Source organism: Taudactylus pleione, unplaced genomic scaffold (assembly GCF_031769625.1).
Source record: "Taudactylus pleione unplaced genomic scaffold, aTauple2 ptg000257l, whole genome shotgun sequence".
Classification (NCBI taxonomy): domain Eukaryota; kingdom Metazoa; phylum Chordata; class Amphibia; order Anura; family Myobatrachidae; genus Taudactylus; species Taudactylus pleione.
Genome location: NW_028284659.1, coordinates 1,067,561 through 1,093,383, shown reverse-complemented (window position 1 = coordinate 1,093,383; position 25,823 = coordinate 1,067,561). Strand labels below are relative to the sequence as shown.

At 49.6% G+C, this 25,823-nt stretch overlaps 1 protein-coding gene across 1 annotated transcript in view; it reads right to left on the bottom strand.

Moving 5' to 3' along the window:
* SCN1B (sodium voltage-gated channel beta subunit 1) overlaps positions 1-15,977 on the bottom strand; it is a 117,845-nt gene extending 101,868 nt beyond the window's left edge. Inside the window, exons 1-2 of the mRNA XM_088480869.1 lie at positions 15,762-15,977; positions 1,069-1,646 (exon numbers count right to left, since the gene is read on the bottom strand). Coding sequence (XP_088336995.1) covers positions 1,069-1,108 — 40 coding nt within the window. The 5' untranslated portion in view covers positions 1,109-1,646; positions 15,762-15,977. The remainder of the gene's footprint in view (positions 1-1,068; positions 1,647-15,761) is intronic.
* Between the last annotated feature and the right edge of the window lie 9,846 nt (positions 15,978-25,823).

Genomic DNA, 25,823 nt, shown 5'->3' with positions numbered 1-25,823 from the left:
CCTAGACAAGGAACACCTCTGTAAGGATCCCTAGACATGGAACACCTCTGTAAGGAACCCTAGACATGGAACACCTCTGTAAGGATCCCTAGACATGAAACACCTCTGTAAGGATCCCTAGACATGGAACACCTCTGTAAGGATCCCTATTCATGGAATGCCTCTGTAAGGATCCCTAAACATGGAACGCTTCTGTAAGGATCCCTAGACATGGAACACCTCTGTAAGGATCCCTAGACATGGAACCCCTCTGTAAGGATCCCTAGACATGGAACTCCTCTGTAAGGATCCCTAGGCAGGGAACACCTCTGTAAGAATACCTAGACATGGAACACCTCTGCAAGGATCCCTAGACATGGAACACCACTGTAAGGATCCCTAGACATGGAACACTTCTGTAAGGATCCCTAGACATGGAACATCTCTGTAAGGATCCCTAGACATAGAACATCTCTGTAAGGATCCCTAGACATGGAACACCTCTGTAAGGATCCCTAGACATGGAACGCCTCTGTAAGGATCCCTAGACATGGAACACCTTTGTAAGGATCCCTAGACATGGAACTCCTCTGTAAGGATCCCTAGGCAGGGAACACCTCTGTAAGAATACCTAGACATGGAACACCTCTGCAAGGATCCCTAGACATGGAACACCACTGTAAGGATCCCTAGACATGGAACGTTTCTGTAAGGATCCCTAGACATGGAACATCTCTGTAAGGATCCCTAGACATGGAACACCTCTGTAAGGATCCCTAGACATGGAGCACCTCTGTAAGGATCCCTAGACATGGAACACCTCTGTAACAATACCTAGGCCTGTTGCTTACATTTGGATAGATAACAAAAGGGAATACAATACTAAAACATCTAAAAGGGGCTCCAGGTTTTTACCTGGTCCTAACATCACTTAGAACTCCATACAGCTCTGACGGAATGGCTTCAGAAAGTAGAACGCCCTGTTTACTACATGTGTATGTTACACTATGACTTTTCTTATTAGATTAATTTGTAATTCTTGTTTTGCAGGTATGTCATTCCTGTAGGCTGCCCGGTAGAGTCACTTACCTGCCATGAGGCACAGAAGCATGACCAGCCAGTAGTCCATGATTTGCCCTCAGTTTCTTAGAGCCAACAAGCGTCTATTTTGTGCAAAGAAAAAAGTCTTGAGGAACCACCAGTACCTCCAATCTCTCCCCCTCTTATGAGGTTATGTAATCAGTTTTTATGTTTCACTCCTCTTCCTTGCCAGCTTTCTTGAGTTACATTTCCAATCTTCTCCTGGCGTTACTTTTCTTTCTTTTCCGAGTTTCCTTATGATTAGTTTTTTTTTTTTTAGTAATTCTCCTGCTTGGGAGCCTCGATACACTTCTCTGCACCTGGTTTTTCTCCCCCCTAACGTTCTTCGCTCGCCTGCTGTGTCCTGGTCTGCTTCCAGCCCCCCTTCTCTTATTTCTCTTCTGGAAGATGTCACTCGATCCCCCAGCTGACCATTCCAGGGGGGCTAATTTTAGATTGCGATGGACGCAGGCTCCCCCTCCCACCCTTCCCAACACTGCACAGCTGATAATATCAGCATACAGGGCTTAGAGAGGGGGTGTTTGGGGGTGACTGGGGGTTTTTCTTTCAATGGGGGCGACACAAATCTGTAAGAAAAAGAGAAAACACATTTGTCATTTGTTTGACGCACCAGCATAGAATGACACTGACTACAGGATCTGGTAAAGTCATTCTGTCACTGAGATGAGGTATAATGTTTCATAGTCACAGTCATGTCTGTGCTGGGCAGTTTATGGCAGAGATGACCCTCTGCAGTTTTTAGCAGGTGTAATAAAAGATAGACGCACAAGATAACCGATATAATAATAATTGAAAGACATTGATTAAAGTGAACCAGTTACCCACATTAGTAACTAGTAACTAGTAATATCAATGAGGCATGAGGCACTATGACCTGAGGGGGTCATTCAGACCCGTTCGCTCGCAAAGGACGCTCGCAAACAGGTTGATGTTGCCCCACTGCGCATGAGCACGACGGAGGGAGCTCCGTCGTGCGCATGCGCGAGACCCGGACTGCGACAGCCAAGCTGTCGCTCCGGGTCTCGCACCAAAGGGGGCATGCTGTCGATGTTGATTGACAGCATGACCCTTTGGTGGGCGTGCCGAGGGCGTGCCTGCTAGACAGAGGCGTTCCCATGGGAACGCCTACCGTCTGAAGCCGGCCCCACTGACATCACTAGTGATGTCAGTGGGAGTGATTTTGGCTCTGATAGAGCCGAAAGCACTCCAGGGCTTGCGGCAGTGAGACCCTACCGCAGGGTCTCCGTCACAAGCCCGATGGTCGCGATGGTCAAGACCATCGCGACCATCATCATGGACGCTGGCTATAGCGGTGGGTGATAACCCACAGCTATGCGAGCGTCCATGAGGACGCTCCAAAAAAAGGTAGGAGGGCCCTGATTCAGAGCGAGCGCTCTGGTCAGAGCGTTCAGCTCTGAATCAGGCCCTGAGTTCTTTCACTTCACCCCTTGAAACTGATCTTGTTCCGCCTAACAATGGTAGTTTCTGCACGAGGGCGCAATATGAGGCGCAAGTGCACCCAGCCTGAACTCCGCAAGAATCTCACAAATAAAGGAGCATGGCGTCACAGAACACTGGCGCAGCGACCATTTTCTGCATTACCTTAAGGTGGTAATTTTAGACTTTATAACAAAGAGGGTTTTTTTTGTAAATAAAAATGATTGTTTGGTAATCTGAACATAATTTACTCTTCATTGTGATAATGGGGCTTATTCAGTGATGGTTAGAGGTGCAGTAGTGGCTGTGACTTTTGCCATAGTCGCTACTGCAAATTTATGCTAATGATGTAGCCGATGGGTTTCAGACTGAGATGCCTACTGGCTGGAGCTCTAATCCGCTGCTGTGTGCAAATAATTGCACCATCGAGCAGACATCGGCTACACCATTGATCGGACATCCGTTGCACCATCGGACATTAGAGCAGCTCTATGGTTACTCAGAATGATGGTACTTGGCTGTCGGTGCCAGTGGAACTGCCCTGACACTGACATGCCCGCCGCTGATAGCCACCCCTCCCTGTCATCGCCGAGGGACGCCCATCAGAATTGCAGGGATTTCCGTGCACCTCCAATCTGCATCCCGCGATGGTACCCATAGTGCATCTCAGACGCTTTCGCAGATTTAAAACTGATATCTGGGAATGGCTGGGAGGGGTGCGCCCTCTATGGGGTGGCGCCCCTGTTCGACCGCACTGGAAACATGCAGCATTGTGTAACTGTTTATCCCCCCCTTTTTTCCCAGTAATTGTATGAGAATGTCGTTTTCATTTCTGCTACTGTGCGTCTACATTTCATCTGATTTTGATTCATTTGATTTTGCACAAGAAAAATCCGTAGGCATGCGCGGTGTGACTCTGACACATGCGCGGTGTTACTATGACACATGCGCGGTGTGACTCTGACACATGCGCGGTGTGACTCTGACACATGAGCGGTGTGACTCTGACACATGAGCGGTGTGACTCTGACACATGCGCGGTGTGACTATGACACATGCGCGGTGTGACTCTGACACATGCGCGGTGTGACTCTGACACATCCGCGGTGTGACTCTGACACATCCGCGGTGTGACTCTGACACATCCGCGGTGTGACTCTGACACATGCATGGTGTGACTATGACACATGCGCGGTGTGACTATGACACATATGCGCGGTGTGACATAGAAACATGCGCGGTGTGACTCTGACACATGAGCGGTGTGACTCTGACACATGAGCGGTGTGACTCTGACACATGCGCGGTGTGACTGTGACACATGAGTGGGCTGACTCTGACACATGCGCGGTGTGACTCTGACACATGCGCGGTGTGACTCTGACACATGCGCGGTGTGACTCTGACACATGCACGGTGTGACTCTGATACATGCGCGGTGTGACTCTGACACATGAGCGGTTTGACTCTGACACATGCGCGGTGTGACTCTGACACATGAGTGGGGTGACTCTGACACATGGCCGGTGTGACTCTGACACATGAGTGGTGTGACTCTGACACATGCGCGGTGTGACTCTGACACATGCACGGTGTGACTCTGACACATGCGCGGTGTGACTCTGACACATGAGCGGTTTGACTCTGACACATGCGCGGTGTGACTCTGACACATGAGTGGGGTGACTCTGACACATGGCCGGTGTGACTCTGACACATGAGTGGTGTGACTCTGACACATGCACGGTGTGACTCTGACACATGCGCGGTGTGACTCTGACACATGCGCTGTGTGACTCTGACACATGCGCGGTGTGACTCTGACACATGAGTGGGGTGACTCTGACACATGGCCGGTGTGACTCTGACACATGAGTGGTGTGACTCTGACACATGCGCGGTGTGACTCTGACACATGCACGGTGTGACTCTGACACATGCGCGGTGTGACTCTGACACATGAGCGGTTTGACTCTGACACATGCGCGGTGTGACTCTGACACATGAGTGGGGTGACTCTGACACATGGCCGGTGTGACTCTGACACATGAGTGGGGTGACTCTGACACATGGCCGGTGTGACTCTGACACATGAGTGGTGTGACTCTGACACATGCGCGGTGTGACTCTGACACATGCGCTGTGTGACTATGACACATGCGCGGTATGACTCTGACACATGAGTGGGGTGACCCAGATACATGACTGGGGTTTTAAGAGACGCTAACCATATTGCCATTTACATCCCCCAGTAATTCTTTGCTTCCTCCTAATTTCATTTTCATTCCATCATTCCCAGCTTCTACCTTATACGGCCGTCCTGTGTGTCGCTGACGGACAATTCATTACCTCGCCCCCTTTCATACACACATTGGGCCTGATTCAGATTTGGGAATAGAATAAGATAGAGACAGTAATACCCCTTTTACACCGGAGCTAAAGCCCGGGTTATTGCAGGGGTAACCCGGGCAGCTCCCTGGTGTAAAAGGGAAGAGGGTTGGATCGCCACGTTGAGTTACCCGGCAATCCAACCCAGGTAACTAGCATGGTTTAACACAGGAGTAACCCGTGAAACCCTCCTGTGTGTACGGCACACTCCAGGTCTTGATGACCTGGAGTGCGCTGCAAGCCAGCCGATTGGTCCGGCTTCAGTGGCGCTTGGAGATGACGTCATCTCCAAGCGTCCACTTTCACGCCGGAAAAGCCGGATCTATGCAGACCCAACTGCGGTGTGAGTGGCGCCAACTTGGGAATATCCCGAGTCGGCGCCGGCTAAATTCCGGGACTGATCCAGATAGGAACCTTGGCCCTCATTCAGACCCACTCGCGAGCGGCTGTCCGCTCGCAAGTGGGTCGATGGTCTGCACTGCGCACGACGGAGGGAGCTCTGTCGTGCGCATGTGCGAGACGCGACGAGCGAAGGACTTTCCTTCGCTCGGATGTTGACTGATAGCACGCCCCCTTTGGTGGGGTGCCGGGGGCAAGCCTGCCAGACAGAGGGGTTCCCAAGGGAACGCCTACCGTCTGAAGCCGGCCCCACTGACATCACTAGTGATGTCAGTGGGAGTGATTTTGGCTCTGATAGAGCCAAAATCACTCCTGGCCTTGCGGTTGAAAAACTGAACCGTAGGCTTTTGCTCGCAGTTTCGATGGTCGCGATGGTCAAAACCATCACGACCATCATCCTGCACGCTCGTATATGCTGTGGGTGGTGACCCACAGCTATACGAGCGTCCAGGAGGACGCTCCATATTAATGGAGGTGGGCCCTGATTCAGAGCAAGCGCTCTGGTCAGAGCGTCCGGCTCTGAATCAGGGCCCTTGTTCCAACTCCGGGTCAGACCCGGAATTTGGGTGGAAAAGGGGTATTGCTGGCTCAGAATATTCCCAAATCTGAATCAGGCCCATGGTCTGCATTCCCTGCTATTTATAACACTTTAGCTGGTCCTCTGTTATCTCTTTCACTCTTTAAGATCACAATCACATCTTATGAAACTTTTCTCAGAATTGTCAATATCTGGCTATTTGCCTCAGACCACAGCTCTTGCTTTACCTGACCAATGGGATACCCCTCTCTAGAAAACAGTTACTAGTCTGTAGTGTGAACGCCTATTGTATTATATTGTTCTCTCAGCAATGTCTGGATGTAACCAACAGAGAAGGGTGGGTTTAAAACCAACCTGTAACCAATCACAGCATCAGTATGTACAAGGGATGGGACTAACTTTTCAACATTCAAAGGGATAGAGCAGTGGTTCTCAAACTCGGTCCTCAGGACCCCACACAGGCCGCGTTTTCCAGGTCACCCAGCATGTGCACAGGTGTAGTCATTACTGGCTAGTACATTTTAAAAGATTCACAGGTGGAGTTAATTATTTTACTTGCGATTCTGTGAGGAGACCTGGAAAACATGCACTGTGTGGGGTCCTGGGGACCGAGGTTGAAAAGCTGTGAGATAGAGCAAACTGTAGCCAATCACAGCATTAGAACAACCACAGGTCATTACCAATCTGCGTTTATTAGATGTCAACTGCAATAAAAACAGTCTGAGTAACAAGAATACGTTTTCATTAGAAGACGTATCACCTGTAAAGCTACGAGGCTGCACATCTCATGATTAGGACTATTTTCTAGTACACAGGTTCTCAAACTCGGTCTTCGGGACCCCAAACAGTGCATGTTTTCCAGGTCTCCTCACAGAATCACAAGTGAAATAATCAGCTCCACCTGTGGAGTTTTTAAAATGTGTCAGTGAGTAATGAATACGTCGGTGCACCTGCTGGGTGACCTGGAAAACGTGACCTGTGTGGGGTCCTGAGGACCGAGATTGAGAACCCCTGTTCTAGTATGTTAAATATATTAATAAGTTAACGTGTTTTGTGCTCACACTCTGTCAGTGTTATCTGGTCCTCTCAATTGAACTTATCCAGTCTCTCTCCCTCTCTCTCTCTTTCTCTCTCTCTAGGGATAGTTCAACTAATTAAGACACAATCCTTAATCATCCTCTTTCCACTAAGAATCTGAATATTAATTAACAATTTCCTAGCTCACTAGACTCCTGCTGTGTATCCGTCTTGGTGGTGTGTCCTCTCCAGCTGGTACTTCACAGCTAATAATTGTGTCCCCATCTCTGAGTGTGGTCAGTGGTAATACACACTGAGCCGCACTCATGTCTGGGCTCTTACATAGTGTGTCATTCTGTTTTATATGCTTAAATTGCTGATTCTGAGCATGACGCAGCCACGGCAGCCTACTAACAAGGCGATGGAAATGCGAATATCCGCCTATGCGCAACCACGTGCGTCTAAGTCACAGCCATCATCATTAGTATTGGCACTCGCAGGGACGCCATGCTGGGACCCGCCTACGCCCGGACACCGCAACCAAGCAGGGAGTCACGCTACACACCCACAAGAAGCAGCTGTTCCCTGCGTCCAAATATCCTCCTTATACACTGATCCACATTCCCATCCTGTATCTTATTCACTAATCCACATTCCCATCCTGTATCTTATACACCGATCCACATTCCCATCCTGTATCTTATACACCGATCCACATTCCCATCCTGTATCTTATACACCGATCCACATTCCCATCCTGTATCTTATACACCGATCCACATTCCCATCCTGTATCTTATACACTGATCCACATTCCCATCCTGTATCTTATTCACCAATCCACATTCCCATCCTGTATCTTATACACCGATCCACATTCCCATCCTGTATCTTATACACCGATCCACATTCCCATCCTGTATCTTATACACCGATCCACATTCCCATCCTGTATCTTATACACCGATCCACATTCCCATCCTGTATCTTATACACTGATCCACATTCCCATCCTGTATCTTATACACCGATCCACATTCCCATCCTGTATCTTATACACTGATCCACATTCCCATCCTGTATCTTATACACTGATCCACATTCCCATTCTGTATCTTATACACCGATCCACATTCCCATCCTGTATCTTATACACTGATCCACATTCCCATCTTATATCTTATTCACCGATCCACATTCCCATCCTGTATCTTATACACCGATCCACATTCCCATCCTGCATCTTATACACTGATCCACATTCCCATCCTGTATCTTATACACTGATCCACATTCCCATCCCGTATCTTATACACTGATCCACATTCCCATCCCGTATCTTATACACTGATCCACATTCCCATCCCGTATCTTATACACTGATCCACATTCCCATCCTGCATCTTATACACTGATCCACATTCCCATACTGTATCTTATACACCGATCCACATTCCCATCCTGTATCTTATACACCGATCCACATTCCCATCCTGTATCTTTTACACCGATCCACATTCCCATACTGTATCTTATACACCAATCCACATTCCCATCCTGTATCTTATACACCGATCCACATTCCCATCCTGTATCTTATACACCGATCCACATTCCCATCCTGCATCTTATACACTGATCCACATTCCCATCCTGTATCTTATACACTGATCCACATTCCCATCCTGTATCTTATACACCGATCCACATTCCCATCCTGTATCTTATACACCGAGCCACATTCCCATCCTGTATCTTATACACTGATCCACATTCCCATCTTGTATCTTATTCACCGATCCACATTCCCATCCTGTATCTTATACACCGATCCACATTCCCATCCTGCATCTTATACACTGATCCACATTCCCATCCCGTATCTTATACACCGATCCACATTCCCATCCCGTATCTTATACACTGATCCACATTCCCATCCCGTATCTTATACACTGATCCACATTCCCATCCCGTATCTTATACACTGATCCACATTCCCATCCTGCATCTTATACACTGATCCACATTCCCATACTGTATCTTATACACCGATCCACATTCCCATCCTGTATCTTATACACCGATCCACATTTCCATCCTGTATCTTATACACCGATCCACATTCCCATACTGTATCTTATACACCGATCCACATTCCCATCCTGTATCTTATACACCGATCCACATTCCCATCCTGTATCTTATACACCGATCCACATTCCCATCCTGTATCTTATACACCGATCCACATTCCCATCCTGTATCTTATACACTGATCCACATTCCCATCCTGTATCTTATACACTGATCCACATTCCCATCTTGTATCTTATACACTGATCCACATTCCCATCCTGTATCTTATACACTGATCCACATTCCCATCTTGTATCTTATACACTGATCCACATTCCAATTCTGTATCTTATACACCGATCCACATTCCCATCCTGTATCTTATACACCGATCCACATTCCCATCCCGTATCTTATACACCGATCCACATTCCCATCCTGTATCTTATACACTGATCCATATTCCCATCCCGTATCTTATACACTGATCCACATTCCCATCCCGTATCTTATACACTGATCCACGTTCCCATCATGTATCTTATGCACTGATCCATGTTCCCATCCCGCATCTTATGCACCGATCCACGTTCCCATCCCGCATCTTATACACTGATCCACGTTCCCATCCCGCATCTTATACACTGATCCCGCATCTTATACACTGCGCACTTGGCCAACATCAACGCGCTCGCGAGCGGGTCTGAATTAGGCCCCATGTTCCTTAGTGATCATATAAAAGCACAATAGTAAACAGAATAGTCAGCGTTTATGTGCCGGAGCATAACAGGAAATTACAGCGCCCATTACACTAACTATATACACAGATCAATATTCCCAATCCTCTGCCTCATCCCATCTATATGAGCGAAGTAAATGTTCTCTACTAGTTATTATAATGCTGGCGAGCCAAAGGACTCACCCAGCAGAAGTGCAGCTGCTTATACGGACAGAGGGCCTGATTCAGACCCGGTCGCAAGCGCTGAGCGCTCACAACCGGTTCGATGATGGCCCAGAGCGCATGCGCACGACAGAGCCGGCTCCGTCTTGCTCATGCGCAAGACCAAGATAGCGACGGGCAATCCGTTGCTCCGAGTATCACACCAAAGAGGGCGTGCTGTTGATGTTTAGTGACAGTACACCCCCTTTGGTGGGCGGGTCGGGGGGGTGGCTGCCCAGACGGAGGCATTCCCATGGGAACACCTACCGTTTGGTGGCGGCCCCACTGACATCACAAGTGATGTCAGTGGGAGAGCTTTCGGCTCTGTTTGAGCCGAAAGCTCTCTGGGGCTTGCGGCCACGAGACCCTACCGCAAGGGTCTCTTTACAAGCCCGATGTCACGATGGTCTTGACCATCGAGACCATCATCCTGGCATCCTGTCTGGCTCTGAATCAGGGCCAGAGTGTATGATATATATTACATCACTGTGATCATCGGTGAGACATCGGCCATCACACAGCATCGGAATACCCCTGTGATCATCTGGCAGACATCGGCCATCACGCAGCATCGGATCACCACTGTGATCATTGGGCAGACATCGGCCATCATGCAGCATCGGATCACCACTGTGATCATCGGGCAGACATCGGCCATCACGCAGCATCGGATCACCATTGTGATCATCAGGCAGGCATCGGCCATCACACAGCATGAAATCACCACTGTGATCATCGGGCAGACATCGGCCATCACACAGCATGAAATCACCACTGTGATCAGTGTCTGTACCGCACCAGCGCGGGATGTTCCAGCGTCAGTGTCTGTACCGCACCAGGACGGGATGTTCCAGCATCAGTGTCTGTAGAGCACCAGGATGGGATGTTCCAGCATCAGTGTCTGTACAGCACCAGGACGGGATGTTCCAGCGTCAGTGTCTGTACCGCACCAGGACGGTATGTTCCAGCGTCAGTGACTGTACAGCACCAGGACGGGATGTTCCACCGTCAGTGTCTGTACAGCACCAGGACGGGATGTTCCAGCATCAGTGTCTGTACAGCACCAGGACGGGATGTTCCAGCGTCAGTGTCTGTGCAGCACCAGGACGAGATGTTCCAGCGTCAGTGTCTGTACAGCACCTGGACGGGATGTTCCAGTGTCAGTGTCTGTACAGCACCAGGACGGGATGTTCCAGTGTCAGTGTCTGTACAGCACCAGGACCGGATGTTCCAGTGTCAGTGTCTGTACAGCACCAGGACGGGATGTTCCAGCGTCAGTGTCTGTACAGCACCAGGACGGGATGTTCCAGCGTCAGTGTCTGTACAGCACCAGGACGGGATGTTCCAGCGTCAGTGTCTGTGCAGCACCAGGACGGGATGTTCCAGCATCAGTGTCTGTGCAGCACCAGGACGGGATGTTCCAGCGTCAGTGTCTGTACAGCACCAGGACGGGATGTTCCAGTGTCAGTGTCTGTACAGCACCAGGACGGGATGTTCCAGCGTCAGTGTCTGTACAGCACCAGGACGGGATGTTCCAGCGTCAGTGTCTGTACAGCACCAGGACGGGATGTTCCAGCGTCAGTGTATGTACCGCACCAGGACGGGATGTTCCAGCGTCAGTGTCTGTACCGCACCAGGACGGGATGTTCCAGCGTCAGTGTCTGTACCGCACCAGGACGGGATGTTCCAGCGTCAGTGTCTGTACAGCACCAGGACGGGATGTTCCAGCGTCAGTGTCTGTACAGCACCAGGACGGGATGTTCCAGCGTCAGTGTCTGTACAGCACCAGGATGGGATGTTACAGCGTCAGTGTCTGTACAGCAACAGGAGGGGATGTTCCAGAGTCAGTGTCTGTACAGCACCAGGACGGGATGTTCCAGCGTCAGTGTATGTACCGCACCAGGACGGGATGTTCCAGCCAAAACCCACAAAGAACAGTTTAACCTAGAACACAAGCAGATCTTGAATGAAAGATCATGTTGTAGCACTTCTTGTCAATCACTCTGCGATGGGTCTGCGTGGTCACTGCGATCGCAGTCCCAATCTCAGTGGCCGGTTCGAGCACACGCACTGCGATGCGTAAATCGGCCAATTGCATGCGTATAAGCACCTGTGATCCTTACTGAATCAGGCCCTGTGTTCTGTATATATATCCTATAGCTCTCCTCAGATTATGGGTTCATACACAGATTGTCGACATGTTTTTTGTTGATTTTTAGAATTAGGTTTAGCAAAAAAAATATGCGAACATTCTGGTGTCAACATGTTAAATGTCAACATTCTGGACGTGACATTTTAACCATGTTGACCCAATTGTATGTCGACATATTGGTTGTCAACCTTTTGTCCTTGTCGACATTCTGATGTCATCCTTCTGAATGTTGACAAGTTATACCACACCTATGTAATATGTTCCGAGATCATGGAACCGGTATGAATTCAGTGAATTCGCTGCTAAATTCAAAGCGACAATCAGTAATAATTCTGGATTTGACTTCTACCCGAATGCACTTTAAATTTAGCAGCAAACTCGCTGAAATCACACCGGTTCTATCATCTCGGAACCCGTTACATAACCCCCATTGTCTAGAAAACACTGAAAGCTAATACACCTGCATCACTTTGTTTGTTGTTAATGTTAACGAATGCAGCCAGCGAGTGCTAACGCTCTGTACAATAGGATGGAGCTCAGTGGGAGCCATCATTAAATACACACTACAGTAGTCTACAGAGAGGCTGTGATATAAGCGGGGACTGTTTGCAATGTTCTGTCTGAGGCTGATCACAGGCATCACTGGGTGGAGTTTGTGTGTGGAGTCACAGAGCTTTGGAGGTCCTTGGTTTCCTTGGCTTGGACGTCTTTCTTCGCCTGAACTAGAGGAGGTGAACTGTAGTCAGTTTAGGCTTCTCTGGTAGGAGTGTGGTTAGATGTCCAGAACACGACAATTCACTGCAAATGACATTTAAAACGCGTTTCACTAGTACCTAGAACCTTCCTCAGTGCCATTATTCCCACTGACACATGCACATTGACACTAGGGGTTTATTTACTAAAGTGAGAGGTTTTAGAAATGGAGATGTTGCCCATAACAGCCAATCAGATTCTACTTAACATTTAACTAGTATATTTTAAAAGATAATAGCTAGAATCTGATTGGTTGCTATGGGCAACATCTCCACTTCTAAAAACTCTCACTTTAGTAAACTTACCCCTAGGCCTCCAGGGGGGTGAAGAAAAGGCACAACTCCATGCACAAACTCAACTCCACCCAACACTCCATGACCGCAAACAACTACTGTAGGTACAACTCCAATACTAGAAGCAGCACAAGGTGTAAGATTATGTAAGATTGCAATGTCTATAGTGCACACAGCATTCTCATACTAGCAAAGTGCATAGGTGAATCTCCCCCCCCTTCCTCAAAGCAAAATCTGCAATAGTTCTCCACTACCCATATGTACAGTACAAACCTTACATGGTTACTATAAGGGTCCTTCAATGGAATAAAAGAACAGCGCCCCTCCCCCCCTCCCAGTGAGGACAGTCCTGAAATATCTCCACTTTCGAAGACATCATAAACTTTACAAATAGTTTTCTGAACATTACTGATAACTATTGTACAGGGCCTTTGTGTTACATTAGGTCAGGCAGGTGTCAGGGGGAGAGAGGACTGTCTGAGAGAATGATTAGATTGTCCTGCTCTGCATTCACTTCATATTATGTCCACTCTGCTACTGCACAGAGTATGATGGTGATACTGCTGCACAGAGTATGATGGCGATACTGCTGCACAGAGTATGATGGCGATACTGCTGCACAGAGTATGATGGCGATACTGCTGCACAGAGTATGATGGCGATACTGCTGCACAGAGTATGATGGCGATACTGCTGCACAGAGTATGATGGTGATACTGCTGCACAGAGTATGATGGCGATACTGCTGCACAGAGTATGATGGCGATACTGCTGCACAGAGTATGATGGCGATACTGCTGCACAGAGTATGATGGCGATACTGCTGCACAGAGTATGATGGCGATACTGCTGCACAGAGTATGATGGCGATACTGCTGCACAGAGTATGATGGCGATATTGCTGCACAGAGTATGATGGCGATACTGCTGCACAGAGTATGATGGCGATACTGCTGCACAGAGTATGATGGCGATACTGCTGCACAGAGTATGATGGCGATACTGCTGCACAGAGTATGATGGCGATACTGCTGCACAGAGTATGATGGCGATACTGCTGCACAGAGTATGATGGCGATACTGCTGCACAGAGTATGATGGCGATACTGCTGCACAGAGTATGATGGCGATACTGCTGCACAGAGTATGATGGCGATACTGCTGCACAGAGTATGATGGCGATACTACTGCACAGAGTATGATGGTGATACTACTGCACAGAGGCCCTGATTCAGAGCCGGATGCTCTTCCAGAGCGCTAGCTCTGAATCAGTGCCCTCCCTCTCTTTTTTTAGAGCGGCCTCCTGGCCGCTCGTATAGCTGTGGGTGACCACCTTGTGGTAGAGTCTTGTTGCCGCAAGCCCTGGAGTGCTTTTGGCTCTATCAGAGCCGAGAGCACTCCCACTGACATCACTTGTGATGTCAGTGGGTCCGGCCCCAGACAGTAGGCGTTCCCATGGGAACGCCTCCGTCTGGGCAGCCACGCCTCTGGCACGCCCACCAAAGGGGGCGTGTTGTCACTCACCATCGACAAGCTCGCCCCCTTTGGTGCGAGACCCGGAGCGACAGTTTGCCCGTCGCTATCCGGGTCTCGCACATGCGCACGACGGAGCCGGCTCCGTCGTGCGCATGCGCACTGGGCCAACATCGACCCACTTGTGAGTGCCCAGCGCTCGCTAGCGGGTCTGAATCAGACCCAGAGTATGATGGTGGTACTACTGCACAGAGTATGACGATACTGCACAGAGTAAGATGGTATTGCACAGAGTATGACGATACTGCACAGAGTAAGATGGTACTGCACAGAGTATGACGATACTGCACAGAGTATGATGATACTGCACAGAGTATGACGATACTGCACAGAGTATGATGATACTGCACAGAGTATGACGGTACTGCACAGAGTATGATGATACTGCACAGAGTATGATGATGATACTGCTCCTGCACAGAGTATGACGATACTGCACAGAGTAAGATGGTACTGCACAGAGTATGACGATACTGCACAGAGTATGATGATACTACACAGAGTATGATGGTGATACTGCTCCTGCACAGAGCATGACGATACTGCACAGAGTAAGATGGTACTGCACAGAGTATGACGATACTGCACAGAGTATGATGCTGCTGCTTTAGGAGAATCCTCTCTCTTTCTCTTCCCTGCAGGTCACTAGGTGTTACTGAATTTTCAGGTCTCTTTGTAACCCAGGGAAATGACATGCTGTATCCCAGGCATAGGTCACTTTACACCACCCACTACCATCAGAACTGTGTGTTATCCACAGACACTGCAGTCACTTCCTTACTCCATCTAAGCACTGCAGTCATCCCGTCACATACACACACACTGCACCCAGTGGGGTCACTTACCCACTGAGCCACTGCAACCTGCACTCATGGATCAGCTAAAGCCTCTGCAGTGACCTTGTCCTTTCCAGCAGGGCCGGTGACCTGTGACCTGCCCCCCTCGCTGAGTCCCTTGGGGCACTTGTCACTACCTGCAGCCCATCCACCATCACCCCATCACCTATCTCCCCTCCATGACTTTCCCCATCTCCCCTGCGTACAGTCCGGCCTCTCCATCCGCACCAGCCGCCCCCCTCTGTCTCTGCAGTATCTCCCCCTCTCATCCTCAGTGTATGCGGCATCACAGCGTTATAGGGTGGGTGATACTTGCCTGCTTCCTCCCGGTCTCCGCTGCCTCCTCCCCGGCCTCTGCAGATTGCTGGCTGGTCTCAGGTGCGGACTCCAGGGGACCTGAGCCAGGTAACCGTCTCTCAGTCAGGGCTTTCCTAGGGAAGCAACGCAATGCGGAGTAATCCCTGCTGTTTCCCTGGGAGACCAGAGCCCTGTATGCGTCTCTCTCCCTATTACATCTGCCTCCCTAGTTGTCCTGTCCTCTCCCTCCCATCCCCCCCATCCGCCTGTGCCTTTCTCCCACCCTGTCCGGTCCTTTGCTTTCCTGCTCTCTCCTCTTCCCTCCCCCTGTCACTTTCTCTCTCCTCTTCTTCTCTGGTCTATCTCTGTCATATCTCCCATTCTCTGACTGTGCTTCGCCCCTCCCTCCTCTGTCTCTCTTACTCTCCCTCTGTCTCTCTTACTCTCACTGCTGCATTGATGAGAGATACAGAGAGAGAGGGTTATGATGGTGACCCCCTATAGGAGAAAGAGGATGATGATGGTGACCCCCTATAGGAGAGAGAGGATGATGGTGGTGACCCCTATATGAGAGAGGATGATGGTGACCCCCTATAGGAGAGATAGATGGTGGTGACCCCTTATAGGAGAGAGAGGATGATGGTGGTGACCCCCTATATGAGAGAGGATGATGGTGACCCCCTATAGGAGAGATAGATGATGGTGACCCCCTATAGGAGAGAGAGATGATGGTGACCCCCTGTAGGAGAGAGGGGGTGGAGGCTATGGACAGCTGCAGTGCTGCTCTCCCCTATCACTATACATTGATATGCAGTTGCTGGCCTTGGTGCTGATCTGTTCAGCACATGCAGGGAATAGGTTAGTGTAGGTGCAGTGCTGCTCTCCCCTGTCACTATACATTGATATGCAGTTGCTGGCCTTGGTGCTGATCTGTTCAGCATATGCAGGGAATAGGCTAGTGTAGGTGCAGTGCTGCCCTCCCCTATCCTGTCACTATACATTGATATGCAGTTGCTGGCCTTGGTGCTGATCTGTTCAGCACATGCAGGGAATAGGCTAGTGTAGGTGCAGTGCTGCTCTCCCCTATCACTATACATTGATATGCAGTTGCTGGCCTTGGTGCTGATCTGTTCAGCACATGCAGGGAGTAGGCTAGTGTAGGTGCACTGCTGCTCTCCCCTATACATTGATATGCAGTTGCTGGCCTTGGTGCTGATCTGTTCAGCACATGCAGGGAATAGGCTAGTGTAGGTGCAGTGCTGCTCTCCCCTGTCACTATACATTGATATGCAGTTGCTGGCCTTGGTGCTGATCTGTTCAGCACATGTAGGGAATAGTTTAGTGTAGGTGCAGTGCTGCTCTCCCCTGTCACTATACATTGCTATGCAGTTGCTGGCCTTGGTGCTGATCTGTTCAGCACATGCAGGGAATAGGCTAGTGTAGGTGCAGTGCTGCCCTCCCCTATCACTATACATTGATATGCAGTTGCTGGCCTTGGTGCTGATCTGTTCAGCACATGCAGGGAGTAGGCTAGTGTAGGTGCAGTGCTGCTCTCCCCTATCACTATACATTGATATGTAGTTGTTGTCTTGGTGCTGATCTGTTCAGCACATGCAGGGAATAGGCTAGTGTAGGTGCAGTGCTGCTCTCCTCTATCACTATACATTGATATGCAGTTGCTGGCCTTAGTGCTGATCTGTTCAGCACATGCAGGGAGTAGGCTAGTGTAGGTGCAGTGCTGCTCTCCCCTGTCACTATACATTGATATGTAGTTGCTGGCCTTGGTGCTGATCTGTACAGCACATGCAGGGAATAGGCTAGTGTAGGTGCAGTGCTGCTCTCCCCTATCACTATACATTGATATGCAGTTGCTGGCCTTGGTGCTGATCTGTACAGCACATGCAGGGAGTAGGCTAGTGTAGGTGCAGTGCTGCTCTCCCCTATCACTATACATTGATATGCAGTTGCTGGCCTTAGTGCTGATCTGTTCAGCACATGCAGGGAATAGGCTAGTGTAGGTGCAGTGCTGCCCTCCCCTATCACTATACATTGATATGCAGTTGCTGGCCTTGGTGCTGATCTGTTCAGCACATGCAGGGAATAGGCTAGTGTAGGTGCAGTGCTGCTCTCCCCTATCCCTATACATTGATATGCAGTTGCTGGCCTTAGTGCTGATCTGTTCAGCACATGCAAGGAATAGGCTAGTGTAGGTGCAGTGCTGCTCTCCCCTATACATTGATATGCAGTTGCTGGCCTTGGTGCTGATCTGTTCAGCACAAGTAGGGAAAAGGCTAGTGTAGGTGCAGTGCTGCTCTCCCCTATCACTATACATTGATATGCAGTTGCTGGCCTTGGTGCTGATATGTACAGCACATGAAGGGAATAGGCTAGTGTAGGTGCAGTGCTGCTCTCCCCTATACATTGATATGCAGTTGCTGGCCTTGGTGCTGATCTGTTCAGCACATGCAGGGAGTAGGCTAGTGTAGGTGCAGTGCTGCTCTCCCCTATCACTATACATTGATATGTAGTTGCTGGCCTTGGTGCTGATCTGTTCAGCACATGCAGGGAATAGGCTAGTGTAGGTGCAGTGCTGCTCTCCTCTATCACTATACATTGATATGCAGTTGCTGGCCTTAGTGCTGATCTGTACAGCACATGCAGGGAATAGGCTAGTGTAGGTGCAGTGCTGCTCTCCCCTATCACTATACATTGATATGCAGTTGCTGGCCTTGGTGCTGATCTGTACAGCACATGCAGGGAGTAGGCTAGTGTAGGTGCAGTGCTGCTCTCCCCTATCACTATACATTGATATGCAGTTGCTGGCCTTGGTGCTGACCTGTTCAGCACATGCAGGGAATAGGCTAGTGTAGGTGCAGTGCTGCTCTCCCCTATCACTATACGTTGATATGCAGTTGCTGGCCTTGGTGCTGATCTGTTCAGCACATGTAGGGAATAGGCTAGTGTAGGTGCAGTGCTGCTCTCCCCTATCACTATACATTGATATGCAGTTGCTGGCCTTGGTGCTGATATGTACAGCACATGAAGGGAATAGGCTAGTGTAGGTGCAGTGCTGCGCTCCCCTATACATTGATATGCAGTTGCTGGCCTTGGTGCTGATCTGTTCAGCACATGCAGGGAGTAGGCTAGTGTAGGTGCAGTGCTGCTCTCCCCTGTCACTATACATTGCTATGCAGCTGCTGGCCTTGGTGCTGATGTGTTCAGCACATGCAGGGAATAGGCTAGTGTAGGTGCAGTGCTGCTCTCCTCTATCACTATACATTGTTATGCAGTTGCTGGCCTTAGTGCTGATCTGTTCAGCACATGCAGGGAGTAGGCTAGTTTAGGTGCAGTGCTGCTCTCCCCTATCCCTATACATTGATATGCAGTTGTTGGCCTTGGTGCTGATCTGTTCAGCACATGCAGGGGATAGGCTAGTGTAGGTGCAGTGCTGCTCTCCCCTATCACTATACATTGCTATGCAGTTGCTGGCCTTGGTGCTGATCTGTTCAGCACATGCAGGGAATAGGCTAGTGTAGGTGCAGTGCTGCCCTGCCCTATCACTATACATTGATATGCAGTTGTTGGCCTTAGTGCTGATCTGTTCAGCACATGCAGGGAGTAGGCTAGTGTAGGTGCAGTGCTGCTCTCCCCTATCACTATACATTGCTATGCAGTTGCTGGCCTTAGTGCTGATCTGTTCAGCACATGCAAGGAATAGGCTAGTGTAGGTGCAGTGCTGCTCTCCCCTATACATTGATATGCAGTTGCTGGCCTTGGTGCTGATCTGTTCAGCACATGCAGGGAATAGGCTAGTGTAGGTGCAGTGCTGCTCTCCCCTATCACTATACATTGATATGCAGTTGCTGGCCTTGGTGCTGATCTGTTCAGCACATGCAGGGAATAGGCTAGTGTAGGTGCAGTGCTGCTCTCCTCTATCACTATACATTGATATGCAGTTGCTGGCCTTGGTGCTGATCTGTTCAGCACATGTAGGGAATAGGCTAGTGTAGGTGCAGTGCTGCTCTCCCCTATCACTATACATTGATATGCAGTTTGCTGGCCTTGGTGCTGATATGTACAGCACATGAAGGGAATAGGCTAGTGTAGGTGCAGTGCTGCTCTCCCCTATACATTGATATGCAGTTGCTGGCCTTGGTGCTGATCTGTTCAGCACATGCAGGGAGTAGGCTAGTGTAGGTGCTTTGCTGCTCTCCCCTATCACTATACATTGATATGTAGTTGCTGGCCTTGGTGCTGATCTGTTCAGCACATGCAGGGAATAGGCTAGTGTAGGTGCAGTGCTGCTCTCCTCTATCACTATACATTGATATGCAGTTGCTGGCCATAGTGCTGATCTGTACAGCACATGCAGGGAATAGGCTAGTGTAGGTGCAGTGCTGCTCTCCCATATCACTATACATTGATATGCAGTTGCTGGCCTTGGTGCTGATCTGTACAGCACATGCAGGGAGTAGGCTACTGTAGGTGCAGTGCTGCTCTCCCCTATCACTATACATTGATATGCAGTTGCTGGCCTTAGTGCTGATCTGTTCAGCACATGCAGGGAATAGGCTAGTGTAGGTGCAGTGCTGCCCTCCCCTATCACTATACATTGATATGCAGTTGCTGGCCTTGGTGCTGATCTGTTCAGCACATGCAGGAAATAGGCTAGTGTAGGTGCAGTGCTGCTCTCCCCTATCCCTATACATTGATATGCAGTTGCTGGCCTTGGTGCTGATCTGTTCAGCACATGCAGGGGATAGGCTAGTGTAGGTGCAGTGCTGCTCTCCCCTATACATTGATATGCAGTTGCTGGCCTTGGTGCTGATCTGTTCAGCACATGCAGGGAATAGGCTAGTGTAGGTGCAGTGCTGCCCTCCCCTATCACTATACATTGATATGCAGTTGTTGGCCTTAGTGCTGATCTGTTCAGCACATGCAGGGAGTAGGCTAGTGTAGGTGCAGTGCTGCTCTCCCCTATGACTATACATTGCTATGCAGTTGCTGGCCTTAGTGCTGATCTGTTCAGCACATGCAAGGAATAGGCTAGTGTAGGTGCAGTGCTGCTCTCCCCTATACATTGATATGCAGTTGCTGGCCTTGGTGCTGATCTGTTCAGCACATGCAGGGAATAGGCTAGTGTAGGTGCAGTGCTGCTCTCCCCTATCACTCTACATTGATATGTAGTTGCTGGCCTTGGTGCTGATCTGTTCAGCACATGCAGGGAATAGGCTAGTGTAGGTGCAGTGCTGCTCTGCTCTATCACTATACATTGATATGCAGTTGCTGGCCTTGGGGCTGATCTGTTCAGCACATGTAGGGAATAGGCTAGTGTAGGTGCAGTGCTGCTCTCCCCTATCACTATACATTGATATGCAGTTGCTGGCCTTGGTGCTGATATGTACAGCACATGAAGGGAATAGGCTAGTGTAGGTGCAGTGCTGCTCTCCCTTATACATTGATATGCAGTTGCTGGCCTTGGTGCTGATCTGTTCAGCACATGCAGGGAGTAGGCTAGTGTAGGTGCATTGCTGCTCTCCCATATCAATATACATTGACATGTAGTTGCTGGCCTTGGTGCTGATCTGTTCAGCACATGCAGGGAATAGGCTAGTGTAGGTGCAGTGCTGCTCTCCTCTATCACTATACATTGATATGCAGTTGCTGGCCTTAGTGATGATCTGTACAGCACATGCAGGGAATAGTCTAGTGTAGGTGCAGTGCTGCTCTCCCCTATCACTATACATTGATATGCAGTTGCTGGCCTTGGTGCTGATCTGTACAGCACATGCAGGGAGTAGGCTAGTGTAGGTGCAGTGCTGCTCTCCCCTATCACTATACATTGATATGCAGTTGCTGGCCTTGGTGCTGACCTGTTCAGCACATGCAGGGAATAGGCTAGTGTAGGTGCAGGCTGCTCTCCCCTATCACTATACGTTGATATGCAGTTGCTGGTCTTAGTGCTGATCTGTACAGCACATGCAGGGAATAGGCTAGTGTAGGTGCAGTGCTGCTCTCCTCTATCACTATACATTGATATGCAGTTGCTGGCCTTAGTGCTGATCTGTACAGCACATGCAGGGAATAGGCTAGTGTAGGTGCAGTGCTGCTCTCCCCTATCACTATACATTGATATGCAGTTGCTGGCCTTGGTGCTGATCTGTACAGCACATGCAGGGAGTAGGCTAGTGTAGGTGCAGTGCTGCTCTCCCCTATCACTATACATTGATATGCAGTTGCTGGCCTTGGTGCTGATGTGTACAGCACATGAAGGGAATAGGCTAGTGTAGGTGCAGTGCTGCTCTCCCCTATCACTATACATTGATATGCAGTTGCTGGCCTTAGTGCTGATCTGTTCAGCACATGCAGGGAGTAGGCTAGTGTAGGTGCAGTGCTGCTCTCCCCTATCACTATACATTGATATGCAGCTGCTGGCCTTGGTGCTGATCTGTTCAGCACATGCAGGGAATAGGCTAGTGTAGGTGCAGTGCTACTCTCCCCATCACTATACGTTGACATGCAGCTGCTGGCCTTGGTGCTGATCTGTTCAGCACATGCAGGGAATAGGCTAGTGTAGGTGCAGTGCTGCTCTCCCCTATCACTATACATTGATATGCAGTTGCTGGCCTTGGTGCTGATCTGTTCAGCACATGCAGGGAATAGGGTAGTGTAGGTGCAGTGCTGCTCTCCTCTATCACTATACATTGATATGCAGTTGCTGGCCTTGGTGCTGATTTGTTCAGCACATGCAGGGAGTAGGCTAGTGTAGGTGCAGTGCTGCTCTCCCCTGTCACTATACATTGATATGCAGTTGCTGGCCTTGGTGCTGACCTGTACAGCACATGCAAGGAATAGGCTAGTGTAGGTGCAGTGCTGCTCTCCCCTATCACTATACATTGATATGCAGTTGCTGGCCTTGGTGCTGATCTGTTCAGCACATGCAGGGAGTAGGCTAGTGTAGGTGCAGTGCTGCTCTCCTCTGTCACTATACATTGATATGCAGTTGCTGGCCTTGGTGCTGACCTGTACAGCACATGCAGGGAATAGGCTAGTGTAGGTGCAGTGCTGCTCTCCCCTATCACTATACATTGATATGCAGTTGCTGGCCTTGGTGCTGATCTGTTCAGCATATGCAGGGAATAGGCTAGTGTAGGTGCAGTGCTGCCCTCCACTATCCTGTCACTATACATTGATATGCAGTTGCTGGCCTTGGTGCTGATCTGTTCAGCACATGCAGGGAGTAGGCTAGTGTAGGTGCAGAGCTGCTCTCCCCTATCACTATACATTGATATGCAGTTGCTGGCCTTGGTGCTGATCTGTTCAGCACATGCAGGGAGTAGGCTAGTGTAGGTGCACTGCTGCTCTCCCCTATACATTGATATGCAGTTGCTGGCCTTGGTGCTGATCTGTTCAGCACATGTAGGGAATAGGCTAGTGTAGGTGCAGTGCTGCTCTCCCCTGTCACTATACATTGATATGCAGTTGCTGGCCTTGGTGCTGATCTGTTCAGCACATGTAGGGAATAGGTTAGTGTAGGTGCAGTGCTGCTCTCCCCTGTCACTATACATTGCTATGCAGTTGCTGGCCTTGGTGCTGATCTGTTCAGCACATGCAGGGAATAGGCTAGTGTAGGTGCAGTGCTGCCCTCCCCTTTCACTATACATTGATATGCAGTTGCTGGCCTTGGTGCTGATCTGTTCAGCACATGCAGGGAGTAGGCTAGTGTAGGTGCAGTGCTGCTCTCCCCTGTCACTATACATTGATATGTAGTTGCTGGCCTTGGTGCTGATCTGTACAGCACATGCAGGGAGTAGGCTAGTGTAGGTGCACTGCTGCTTTCCCCTATACATTGATATGCAGTTGCTGGCCTTGGTGCTGATCTGTTCAGCACATGCAGGGGATAGGCTAGTGTAGGTGCAATGCTGCTCTCCCCTATCACTATACATTGCTATGCAGTTGCTGGCCTTGGTGCTGATCTGTTCAGCACATGCAGGGAATAGGCTAGTGTAGGTGCAGTGCTGCCCTCCCCTATCACTATACATTGATATGCAGTTGTTGGCCTTAGTGCTGATCTGTTCAGCACATGCAGGGAGTAGGCTAGTGTAGGTGCAGTGCTGCTCTCCCCTATCACTATACATTGCTATGCAGTTGCTGGCCTTAGTGCTGATCTGTTCAGCACATGCAAGGAATAGGCTAGTGTAGGTGCAGTGCTGCTCTCCCCTATACATTGATATGCAGTTGCTGGCCTGGTGCTGATCTGTTCAGCACATGCAGGGAATAGGCTAGTGTAGGTGCAGTGCTGCTCTCCCCTATCACTATACATTGATATGTAGTTGCTGGCCTTGGTGCTGATCTGTTCAGCACATGTAGGGAATAGGCTAGTGTAGGTGCAGTGCTGCTCTCCCCTATCACTATACATTGATATGCAGTTGCTGGCCTTGGTGCTGATATGTACAGCACATGAAGGGAATAGGCTAGTGTAGGTGCAGTGCTGCTCTCCCCTATACATTGATATGCAGTTGCTGGCCTTGGTGCTGATCTGTTCAGCACATGCAGGGAATAGGCTAGTGTAGGTGCAGTGCTGCTCTCCCCTATCACTATACATTGATATGCAGTTGCTGGCCTTAGTGCTGATCTGTACAGCACATGCAGGGAATAGGCTAGTGTAGGTGCAGTGCTGCTCTCCCCTATCACTATACATTGATATGCAGTTGCTGGCCTTGGTGCTGATCTGTACAGCACATGCAGGGAGTAGGCTAGTGTAGGTGCAGTGCTGCTCTCCCCTATCACTATACATTGATATGCAGTTGCTGGCCTTGGTGCTGACCTGTTCAGCACATGCAGGGAATAGGCTAGTGTAGGTGCAGTGCTGCTCTCCCCTATCACTATACGTTGATATGCAGTTGCTGGTCTTAGTGCTGATCTGTACAGCACATGCAGGGAATAGGCTAGTGTAGGTGCAGTGCTGCTCTCCCCTATCACTATACATTGATATGCAGTTGCTGGCCTTGGTGCTGATTTGTTCAGCACATGCAGGGAATAGGCTAGTGTAGGTGCAGTGCTGCTCTCCCCTATCACTATACATTGATATGCAGTTGCTGGCCTTGGTGCTGATGTGTACAGCACATGAAGGGAATAGGCTAGTGTAGGTGCAGTGCTGCTCTCCCCTATCCCTATACATTGATATGCAGTTGCTGGCCTTGGTGCTGATCTGTTCAGCACATGCAGGGAGTAGGCTAGTGTAGGTGCAGTGCTGCTCTCCTCTATCACTATACATTGATATGCAGTTGCTGGCCTTGGTGCTGATCTGTTCAGCACATGTAGGGAATAGGCTAGTGTAGGTGCAGTGCTGCTCTCCTCTATCACTATACATTGATATGCAGTTGCTGGACTTGGTGCTGATCTGTTCAGCACATGTAGGGAATAGGCTAGTGTAGGTGCAGTGCTGCTCTCCTCTATCTCTATACATTGATATGCAGTTGCTGGCCTTGGTGCTGATATGTACAGCACATGAAGGGAATAGGCTAGTGTAGGTGCCGTGCTGCGCTCCCCTATACATTGATATGCAGTTGCTGGCCTTGGTGCTGATCTGTTCAGCACATGCAGGGAGTAGGCTAGTGTAGGTGCAGTGCTGCTCTCCCCTATCACTATACATTGATATGTAGTTGCTGGCCTTGGTGCTGATCTGTTCAGCACATGCAGGGAATAGGCTAGTGTAGGTGCAGTGCTGCTCTCCTCTATCACTATACATTGATATGCAGTTGCTGGCCTTAGTGCTGATCTGTACAGCACATGTAGGGAATAGGCTAGTGTAGGTGCAGTGCTGCTCTCCCCTATCACTATACATTGATATGCAGTTACTGGCCTTGGTGCTGATCTGTACAGCACATGCAGGGAGTAGGCTAGTGTAGGTGCAGTGCTGCTCTCCCCTATCACTATACATTCATATGCAGTTGCTGGCCTTGGTGCTGACCTGTTCAGCACATGCAGGGAATAGGCTAGTGTAGGTGCAGTGCTGCTCTCCCCTATTACTATACGTTGATATGCAGTTGCTGGTCTTAGTGCTGATCTGTTCAGCACA